The following is an 11,790-nucleotide window of genomic DNA, read 5'->3' as shown; positions in this document are numbered from 1 at the left end:
AGAGGAAGGAATAATCATTTCAAGAAATGCGGCATTACACAATAAATAAACAAACAAACAAATAAATAGCATTATAGATGACAAAATTTGTCATTTGTTAGCAACTGCCATAATTTTATGGGTTTTTTAAAAATAAAATGTTGCCAAAATTATAGTAACTGTCAGCAAAATGTAATCCAAGTTGTCTACAGCCAAATTTCCAGTCCCATCACAATTAGTCAAACATTTGACATTTTCTGTGCTAGCAAAAAGTCTAAATGCTGAATATTTTGTAATTCTGATGCTAATAACTAGAAAATAAAGCAAAATATATTGCAGAATAATAATCTGGATATTACAGATCAATGATTTAGATATATGGAGTATTCATTCACCTCGAGTGTTATTTGGCTCTTGATACTCTCTGGATGTAAAATTACTACCACTTCATTTTTCAAAATGTCAATAACGTTGGAGAGACAGGAAAATATGGTTAAGGGTGATATTGTTCATTAGCAATGGGCCATGGAATGGTCCAATTTTTCTATGAAATGGGATTCCTCATTTTTGCTCCTCACATAAGCACACAGACACTAATTCCTTGTGTAGTGCAGAATAAGAACACTGCTCTCTCTACTTGGGTCACGTCTGTCTGTCTCGCACCATCCTAATGGAGTGCAGATGTGCATGGAGGCTGTGAACATATCCTCCTGCAGTGTGAGTGAAAGCCCTGGTATTTGATTGAATGTTACACACACACACACACACACACACACGCAGACATCATGCAACTCTTCACTGTATTTTTAAGGATCATTTTATTTAAAAAAAAAAAAAACAAAACAAACAGGACTAATTTCTCTCATTATAAGGCAAATCTCATACAGAACCACTGACATTTGAAGACTTTAAAGTCCAGGATCACAGTTGTATGGTTAACTAACACATGAAAATGCTAAATATTTTTCTAAATAATAATTACTTTTCTTGTTTAAATACAGTATATTGATGTATAATATTCATTCTTTTTTTTATTATTTAAATAAATCAATCTTCTTGGAATTCATGATTTAACAAGCACACCAGCAATACTCCAGTTTGAATATTATCATCATTATATTTATTTCAGTATTTATGAACGTCCATGAAAAATGCCCACAAATTCAAAAGAAAAAGGGAGAGAAAGAAAAAAGGAATCTCCATGAGTCTGAACCATTCTCTTTATGTTTTCTTATTTTGCTTAGTGTCAGGAGTTGTTTACATCATCGCTTTTGCATGCCGAATAAGCTCGAGGCTGGTCAAACTGATCCATGGTTATAGGGGTTGAGTAACTCTCGTCACCTAGGAAATAGTGCAACTAACAAAGCAAAGAATGTTACCATTGCAGACGGAGTCAAGTTTAACGCCTGGCCGCATTCCATAGAGTTTTCCTACAGACAAAACAGAACAAGACAGATTACATCAAAATGTTCATCTATCCATTCATCCATCCATTTTCCATACCGCTTATCCTACACAGGGTCGCGGTGAGCCTGGAGCCTACAACACATGTCTTTGGACTGGGGGAAACTGGAGTACCCATAAGAAACCCCCGAGGACATGCAAACTCCGCAAACGCAGGATGGAGATGGGAATCGAACCCCCAGCCCTGGAGGTGCGAGACAACTGTGCTAACCTACAGGCTTTTTAATAGGTGTTTTTTTTTTTTTTTAATGTAGATATAATATTCATTCATTCTTTCATTCATTAATCTTCCGTGTGTTTTATCCTGGTCAGAGTGGATTACAGAGTATGATTAGATCACAATATATAATGTTATAATTATGAACAGAATTTATTAGTGAACTTTATTAGTGAATTTATTAGTGAGCCTTTTAATTGTTTTTTTAATGTAGATTTAATATCAATTTATTTATTTATTTATTTATTCATTCATTCATCTTCCGTGTGCTTTATCCTGCTCACGGTAGATCCAGAGTCTATCCTGGGAACACTGATGGGAATACACCCTTCATGTTAAACCGGGCACCATGCACACATGCATTCACACCTATGGGCAGTTTTGTGTAGCCAATCCACCTGCATGTTTTGGAGAGGAAACCAGAGAGCCCAGAGGAAACCACATTGACTCAGTGAGAACAGTCAGTAACCCAAGCGCAGAATCTGACTGAATAGTAGTGTGCCCTCCACTAATATTTTCACCCTCGGTAAACAAAGGCGGCTGAAAAATGGTCTTTAAATGTTTAAAGGGTCATGAAACATCCCTCTTTCATCTCAAGTCTACCTTTCAATGTTTTTGAAAAATTCAGCTTAAATGTTCGTGGATGGCTGTGCGCAGAGGGGGCATGGCAGTGAAATGCAGGAGAGGAAGAGGGTGGCGAGCCTTCACAACACTAAAAAAAAAGATGGATAGTGACAAAGTTTGCAGATGAGGCAAAGGACTTCTCTCCTCCTGAATCCCCAGGGCTAAATGGAGACACAATAGATAGCACTGCAGGTCCTACGCCCTGTTTATTTGAATCATTAGCCCCTGGCGTGACTACGGAAGAAAACATAATAAAACCAGAGGCAGCATGGATGAGAGAAGTGTTGGAATAGTAGATCGCTAATAGGCTCAAGCTTTTCACGAATAAATAGGCAAAGGTTCTTCCCTTCAACACGGACTCTTGTTGCATAATTTTATGTGCGATGGCCCATGGAGCTTTAATATCATATAATGTATTGTATGTACAGTTTTTATAATATTGTTTTCCTTGAGCCGGAGGCAGCGCGGAGGAGAGAAATGTTGGAATGCTAGTTAGCTAATAGGCTTGAGCTTTTCACGAATAAAAGGCGAAGGCTCTTCCTTTCAATGCGGACTCTCTTTGTATAGTTTTGCACACGATGGCCCGCAGAGCTTTAAGCGGTTTAATTAGCCCAAAAAGCAAGTAAAACTGTCATGGTTAAAGTTAGACACGTACCTCATTTGAAGGGATGGAAAAGTCCTGAGTCCTGAGTAAAGAAGGACTGAGTACCAGATCATTGTGTAGACGCAAACTGCTTTCATGAGTAAGTCCAAAGTCCACCTTTCTCCAATTCTCATAGCTCTCCCGAGAAAACACACTCTAACTCTTACACCACTGAAACAAACACCTCGGGTACAGACAATGACTGTACCACTCCTGCGGTCAGGCGCTTCACCAGCCAGCAGCTCAGGTGCTGGGAAGCGTTTACGTCAGACCCCTGGGTTGTATCACCCTGTCACAGGGCTACAACATTCAATTCAGACGTTGACCGCTGAGGTTCCATGGGGTCAAAATGACCATAGTCCAGGACCCAAACAAGGCTCTGGCCTTACAGATTTATAGAACAATGGATTCTATTTCACTTATTTTATTATCATAAAAAAGATGGCTGACTTTGCCCCATACTGGATTTAAGACCTCTGAACACACACCTCAAGGTTTTCAAGTTCCACATACTACGTACAGTGGATGTGCTGCAAGGGATCAGGCAGAACGATTAGTTAACAACTATCAACCTGAAAGACGCATATTTTCATGCTCCAATTGCACCCCAGCACAGGCAATTCCTCTGTTTCACCTTCAAGGGAAGGGCTTAGCAGTTTTGTGTGCTCCCATTCGGGATCTCGCTGGCACCAAGGTTCTTCGCCTGGTGTGTTGCAGTGGCACTGTCTCCATTACAGGCCAGAGGGACGCGAATTTTCCTGTACCTGGATGATTAGTTGATCTGTTCCCAGTCAAGGGTAGATACCCTCAGAGAATCAGCATTTCTGATCTCCCATGTTACCAAGCTAGGGATTACAGTGCATAATGGAAAGAGCTCTCTGATACCCAAACAGTGAATAATGTTTATTGGCATCCAGTTGGACTCATGGTTTATGATGGCTACCCCCTCTCAACGGCGGGTCAACAACATCCTCCAGCTCACCAGTCACTTCAGAAGAGGCAGGGCTCTGGTCCTCAAATCGTTTCTGAGACTGCTAGGTATGCTCACAGCAGCCTCAGCGGTGGTCCCTTTGGGCCTTCTGTCATTACTGCCTCTCCAAATTTGGCTGAATCCCACTCAACACAGGCACAAGCTGGTCAGAGTACTGCCAGTTGCCTAAGGTGCCTGCGCCCATGGAGGAGAGAAGCATATTTTACCCAAGGGGTTCCTTTAGGGGCCATACCTTCTAGCAGAGTACTAGTGACAACAGATGCCTCCCTGGCAGGCTGGGGAGCTGTATAGCAATGCAGGACAGTCAGAGGCCAATGGATTCCTTGACAGCAGGAACAACACAAATGTGTTGGAGCTACAGGCAGTGCTGCTCACCCTCAAACATTTCCTCCCAGTTCTGGTAGGAAGGCATGTCCTCATAAGAACAGACAACACATCTGTGGTCTATCATATAAATCACCAAGGGAGCACTAGGTCCAAATAATCCTTGAGGCTTGTCCAACAGCTGTTATTGTGGGCCCATCCTCACCTATTGAGCCTGATGGCAACACACTTACCAGGCACTCAAAACACAGCTGCAGTTTTCCTATCCCGGCAAAGCCCCCATCCTGGGGAATAGAAACTGCACCCCAAAGTAGTGCAAGTGATCTGGCACAGATATGGCAGAGCAGAGCTGGATCTTTTTGCCTCATTGTCATTGACACACTGTCCCCATTGGTTTTCACTGGGGAAATGAACAAGCCCCTTGGGCCAAGATGTTCTGGCCCATGCATGGCCAAATCAACTGCTGTATGCATTTCCTCCACTACCATTGATACTGCCCACCCTAGACAGGGATCCTTGGGGGGAATCACAAGCTGCTACTAGCAGCCCCCAAATGGCCAGGGACAGTGTGGTTCCCAATATTACACAGATTACTGTACAGGGATCCTTGGTGCCTCCCTGTGAAGATGGATCTCATCTCACAGCTGTAGGGCCGAATCTGGCACTGGAACCCATACGGACTGCAACTTTAGGTCTGGCCTCTGAAGGGCCAGAGCCATTATTATGGCTGTGTGATCCAGCAGTTGTACAGACCATCCACAACTCCCGGGCAACTTACACCAATGAGTTGTATACTAACAGATGGAAGCTTTTTTTCTGAGGGGTGCCAAGCGCACAATCAGGAACTGACACGCTGTTCCATACCAGTAATCCTCAGCTTTCTCCAGTCTCTCCTTGATGGAGGCCTTGCAGCCTCCACTGGAGTTCTGGGGATACAGGGGTAACTTTATGGCCAAACCCTTAATTTCTTCCAAGGACCTTTTCTTCGTCTTATACAAACCAGCCCCTCAGTCTGGCATCTTTTGAGCCCCCAGCTCAGGAGGATGAGCAGGGGTCGAGTGAGAACTTGTTGTGCCCAGTGAGAGAACTAAATTTTTATATTCAAATGACTGCTGAATTCCGGAAGTCAGATTCACTGTTTGTCTGTCATACAGGGCATATTCAAGGTCATGCTTTGTCCAAGCAGCGTCTGTCAAAATGGATTGTAGATGCTACTGTTTATGCCTATAAGGGTAGTGGTCTCCCAATCCCTCCTCAGGTTCGAGGTCACTCAACCAGGAGTGTGTCTACTTCATGGGCAGCCCTATGAGGGGTCCCCTCTTTCAGATATTTGTGCAGCTGCATCATGAGCATCAACCTGCACATTTGCAATATTTTATAGGATTAATGTGGTCACGCACAAGCCAGAGGCTACAGCCTTTTTCCTCTGGCTTCACAGCCTTTTTAAAGAGCATGTAGGACTTCCTTGTAACCTTGTTGGCATTACTCATCCAGCTGCTTAAAGCACCGCCTCTGGCAGTCAGTCAAAATGAAATAGAATGACGGTTACGTATGTAACCATGGTTCTATGAATTTCAGATGATTGCCAGAGCTTGGCAGTCACTCAGAATATTCGCAAGAAGATTGCCAAGAGGTCACTTCCTGGGTAAACGTGCCTTTAGTACTGAGGCAAAGGGCATACATCACCCAGGTCACAGGTGACTTTGTTGATACAAACACTCGACCTGCACGTGATGGACATCCAGGTGCTTAAAGCACCGCCTCTGGTGGTCATCCGAAATTCATAGAATCGTTTTGCTTGCAATTGTTTGATAGCCATGAGAGTAGAGTATTTTTGTGATTTTTTTAACAAATGATCAAAAGGTTAAACAATAAAGACAATTTTTAACAGCCTTCTTTGCTCATATTTACCAAGGGTGCAATATTAGTGGAGGGCACTGTATTTGTTAAAACATTGCTTGACTTGGCTGTTATAGAATCAAATTAACCATGGTGTCCAAGTCATAGATTTAATTCAAATTTGTAAAAAATATTTTGAATGGAATGTTTAGTATATTTTTCTCATTGACATTAAAGTTTATATAAAAGTATTTTAAATGCTATTTTTTTTTTTACCTCAGGATGGAAGGGGTGGCATGTGTCTGGACGTCTTCTGTCCTTCTGCAATTTCAAGCGCTCACATTTCAGTGACTCATTATGTGCACTGGGGTTAAGGAAAACACACATGTAACAGGCATTTCATAGAATTAAATATAAAAACACCAAACTGGATGTTATAGGATTTTTTTTTAAAGAAACCAGCTGTATTATAAAATGACAGCTTGTTTGCCAAGTTAGACAATGCTAAGTAATTTAACTGTACTCAAATCAGTTCCAGTTACACTTGCATATTTATCATTTGCAGCATCTTCCTATGATACACTCAGACAGACATCTATAGAGCTGACAAAGAGCAGTGATAGGAAATTATGTTGTCAGATTTTATGCCTCAGAAACACACTGGACCCATATGAGCATTTTTACTGAGAGTGAACGTCTGGTATTGATCATCGTTTCATTCTAGGTCATTGTGAAACATACCATCTGTTTTGCTCAAGAGAGAGTGCATTGTACTGAAAAACCTCAGCATACTTACTGTGGAGAACTATTAATTTCAGCACAAACATCTCTTATCCTTTTCATCTCCATTCAAAAAATGAATCCAAATATAAACTCTCTTTAAGAAAATAAAATTACAAATCAACAATTCACAAGTTTTTGCTAACATGTTTATATTTGTGCTTTCCCCACCACAATTCCTGGACCAAATAAATAAAAATAAATGTTAACAAGTACACCAGACCTAGCACCCAGGACCTTTATATGATAGAGGAAAAAGGACAGGTGTGTGTGTTAAATGAATACATGAAATAACATCTCAACATATGCGGCCCATAAAGAGGTAAACCAAAAAAAAAGTTAAGTAGACTTTTGAGCACTTTATACTGAAATATTAACAGCAAATTGTATTGCAAGTATAACAAAACCAATTGAAAATAATCCGTACTGACCACTGGGCAAATATGCTGCATAATTTCTTATATGCTGAGATCAATATTATCAAAAAATAAGATAATAATGATAATAATAATAATAATAATAATAGTAATATGCTCATTCATACAATTATCCAATCAGCCAATTATATGACAGTTGAAGAATTCGAAAAAGAACATGCATTTTTTTTTTTTTTTTTTTTTTTTACAGTCTTCATCTGTCCATTTTGAGTGAGTTTGTTCCTACTGTAGCCTCAGGTTGCTGTTCGTGGCTGACAGGAGTAGAACCTGATGTGGTCTTCTGCTGTTGTAGCCCATCCACCTCAAGCTTTGATGAGTTGTTCATTCTGAGATGCTTTTCTGCTCACCACGGTTGTAGGGAGTAATTATTTGAGTTACTATTGACTTCCTGTTAGCTCAGACCAGTCTGGCCAACAAAGCATTTCTGTCTGCAGAACTTCTGCTCGCTGAATGTTTTTTGTTTTTCACATCACGCTGTGTAAACTCTAGAAACTTATGTGTGAAAATACCATGAAATCAGCAGTTTCTGAAATACTCAAACCAGCCCATCTGACATGATTACCATGCCATTAATTTTTTTCTGAATCTGATGTTTGATGTGAAAATTAACTGAAGCTCTTGATCTGTATCTGCATGATTTTTTACATTGTGCTGCTGCCACATGATTGGCTGATTGTATAACTGCATGAATGAGCAGGTGTACAGGGGTTCCTAATAGACCTCAGCAGACTTCAACAGTCCTTTCAGCTTTAAATTAAAAAAATAATAATAATAATAAAAAAAAGACACAACTTAATGTAACATACCAAATCATTTCGACAAATGAAACTTGAAAATGAAATTGAAATTGATAACTGATCATTTATTCCCATGCTCATGGGTGTTCTCAGGCTTCTTCCTATCTACTTACATTTCTTAAAGGATATACATAATTTCGATGGGGTCCATAGTGATGGGTCCAAAATCTCTGCAGTGACACTTATTATCCACCACAACCATGAAAAGGTTACTGCTTGGAATTTGCTGAATGACAAATGACCTTAAGAGACACAGGGAGAGAACGAGCAGATAAGAAGTGGGGTGTGTTTGTATATGTGCGTGCCTTGTGACACACTGCATATATCAAAAACCTGACTCCACTCATACTGTTAGAGATTTTATATGTATATGCCAAAAAGATAACATACATCCTTGGTCACCTCATCTCTCAGCTTTCTCCATCTCTCTCTCTTATACACACATACACACACAGGACAAACACGACATATATCAAACGGCCTGAGAGGGTGTGATTTGTATACGTATTAATGAGGTTGTGCTTGCCAAGTGGATTGTAGCTCTCCATACTATGCTCTGCTCCACCAGATGTGCTGCCATTGTTTCATCCTCGCTCACCACTTTAATCAAACTTCACAGAGTAAGCCGAAGCCTGGCCAGTTAAGTGTTGCAAAATATAAAACACTCAAATGCAAAGGGAGGGACAAAATAGAACCACACTCAAATTCAATTGTTTATTTTTTTTTAATACAAGGTTTTTTAATAGGTTGGCATGATGGATTCTGAGCTCGCTGATTTATGCATTTCTGCGAGACTTATGAGGAAGAAGATAAGAGAGGATGATCCCTCTGTTCTTTCTTTATTTCTGTCTCCCTATTTTTCCACAGTGTGAGTGATTTATAGTTTTGCCCGTGCAGTGGTTTATCGCACAATTGGTGAATTCTTGTCCGCTCAGCTAGGACCTCAGCACCAACACTCTCAATCTATCCCAGATATACACTGTCTAGGGCTTGATATAACCAGAGACCCAATTGTGACCTGGCTGTTATCTAAATCAAGCACAGAGACGCACTGCTTAACATGTTGTCTCAATTAATCAGATATGAATGATATGCAAATGCGTCTAAATCTCTGCTGAAATCAACTAAGAATACTTTTATTTTCGAAATAGACTTACGTCCAGCACTTTATTGCATTCCACATGTCCGTTCTATTAAACACTGACGTAATTGTTTGTGGAAAAATGAGTTCTGCCTAATCTCATGTTTTCATATTTTTATAATGAATTGCTTCTACAAAATCCAAGAGTTTCTCCTCTAAAATATCTCTTTTGAAAACCATGAACAGACTGCAAATTCCATAATTGCCAACACATTTAGCATGTGAACAGCTACAGTAACACACTACTGACAGATAAAGAATGCAAATGCCAAAATCAATACAAGCTATTGTCTGCTTCATGAAAAAAAGTATATTAAATTAATCAATTTATAAAGATTGTTTTGTACGTATATTTGCTAGCTTTAGGAAGGCATAATTAGTATGCAAGAATGACATAAGAAGAGATAACAATGTCCCTGTCCATGCAGGATAAAATATTCAAACCCGAACAGAAGTGACTTTATTTAAAAATGCAGATTTCTAATTTTCTAACTGCCTTTTTTTTTGTCACAAAGATTTGTTCATGCTGTAAACAGATTATCATAGGGCATTACATATATAGGTGACATTTTATGTTTGTGTTTATCTTAACTTAAAAACTATTACTATTTTAAAGCATCCTCCAAGACAAAATTCAAACTAGCTTCTGTCTGAAATCCTAAATTAGAGCAAAGTTTGGAAAGTTAGAATAACTATGTGAAAAAAAATTATAAAAAATCCTTTTGCTTCCAACACACAAAAAAAAGGTTTTTGCTTCTTGAACTTTTATGCTAATATCGTCACACGATTAACTCAAACAGACTATAATCCTATTTGCACATGCATGTAAAATCTGTGGGTTTTTTGGGGGGACATTTTTATATATGTAAATCACCTCAAGCTTCAATATGGCCATTACTGTTGTACTTTTGTTAATGCATAAGAATTCAGTTTATTTACATATTTCAAGCTTACAGGCAATATTAAGTAAAATGTTTAATTAAAAACTTATTTTTACTACTCTTTATTTGAAGGGAACTGACTCTGGGCATTCATGAATATATAATAAATACTTTATAAAGCAATAATGGGAATTTTTTTTTTTTTTTTTTTTTGTACAGAGCCTTGTCATTACAGCAATGAAAGAAAAAGAACAAACCTCAATTAACAGCACATATTCCTCCTATACCCCAGCAATTTGCCAAGGATTACATTTAATTTTTATTAATTAAAGAACAACTTTGACTTTTGATTTGTTAGGGCCCTATACTATGGAAGCCCATTTCCACCACAGTTGAGTAAAGAAAAAATGATTCTGTAAGTCATAATAATGAGAAACTTTCTCATAATAATTACTTAACATATCATGATAATGAGAAACTAGCTCATAATAATGACTTAACCTCTTAATAACGAGAAACGTTCTCGTAATAATACAATGTGCAGGCATGCAAGCAAGGCCATCGTGTGCGTTGCAAATGCAGAACGGCTTAACTGTATTGAAAGTAACTATATCTGTATAACAGCTGAATACTTCTGAAAGTTAAACCGTAGTATATTAATGCTTTGAGCAAACGTTTGCATCGTTTAAAGATGCAGTTTTTGAACACAGACTGTGATTCGCTTAGTTCGCATTTTGGTCGATGAATGGTTGATTACTAAGTCGACTAGTTCACATTGATCATGTGCTTTCTGTACGCCAAACACTGTGATGATGAGACGAAACGATGCTATCTGTTTGAACTGCGCAGCACGAGCTAATTATGTGCATGATTCACCTGCAGAGTAAGTGCGTTTAAACTTGTATCCCACTCACCTGTGCAGCACATAGCCAACCATTATAAACACTGAGTTCAGAGACAACCCCCCCATCGTTTACATTAAACGATGTAAACGTTTGCTCAAAGCATTAATAAGTTTAACTTACAGTTACTTTCAAAACAGTTCAGCCATTCTGCATTTGCAATGCACATGCTCACCTCGCTTGCATGCCTGCACACATAGCGCATGCGTGGATTAAGTCATTATTACGAGAAAGTTTCTCATTATTACGAGGTTGTCATTATTATCAGATGTTAAGTCATTATTATGAGAAGTCATTATTACGAGATGCTAAGTCATTAGTATCAGAAAATAAGTCATTATTACAAGAAAGTTTCTCATTATTATGACTTACAGAATCTTTTTTTTTACTCAACTGGCAGAAACTGGCTTCTATACAATACTGTTTGTTGTGTTGAAAATGTTTTTTTTTTTTTTTTTCTTTCCCCCCTCATACCATTTCCACTTGGGGCCCATGAGTAGTCAGTCCCTCTGTGCCTTTTGTGGTGACACCCCTGATAGTTATGAAGAATCTTTCTACAGAAACCATTAACAATCATGCCTTCCAAACCATTCATGTAACCCTGGTTTCCCTCATCTTTGTCCAACTATTGACATGAAAATAGAACAAAAAACTAAAACACCCAATATAACTGCTGCCTGGAAATGAGCTGTTCTAAGAAATCTATTAAATCCAAGGTTTTCTAGGATACACCTACTTCAAACCATACCACCAACCACAAAGCAAGATCCA

The 11,790-nt window shown here is 39.0% G+C and overlaps 1 protein-coding gene across 1 annotated transcript in view; it reads right to left on the bottom strand.

Moving 5' to 3' along the window:
- Nucleotides 1-246: 246 nt before the first annotated feature.
- cacna2d3a (calcium channel, voltage-dependent, alpha 2/delta subunit 3a) overlaps nucleotides 247-11,790 on the bottom strand; it is a 418,100-nt gene continuing 406,556 nt past the window's right edge. Inside the window, exons 35-37 of the mRNA XM_053624733.1 lie at nucleotides 8,225-8,337; nucleotides 6,358-6,440; nucleotides 247-1,409 (exon numbers count right to left, since the gene is read on the bottom strand). Of these exons, the coding sequence (XP_053480708.1) occupies nucleotides 1,317-1,409; nucleotides 6,358-6,440; nucleotides 8,225-8,337 (289 nt within the window). The 3' untranslated portion in view covers nucleotides 247-1,316. The remainder of the gene's footprint in view (nucleotides 1,410-6,357; nucleotides 6,441-8,224; nucleotides 8,338-11,790) is intronic.

Source organism: Ictalurus furcatus, chromosome 5, assembly GCF_023375685.1.
Source record: "Ictalurus furcatus strain D&B chromosome 5, Billie_1.0, whole genome shotgun sequence".
Classification (NCBI taxonomy): Eukaryota; Metazoa; Chordata; class Actinopteri; order Siluriformes; family Ictaluridae; genus Ictalurus; species Ictalurus furcatus.
The sequence above is the reverse complement of the archived record's forward strand: the minus strand, read 5'-3'. Positions and strand labels throughout refer to the sequence as shown.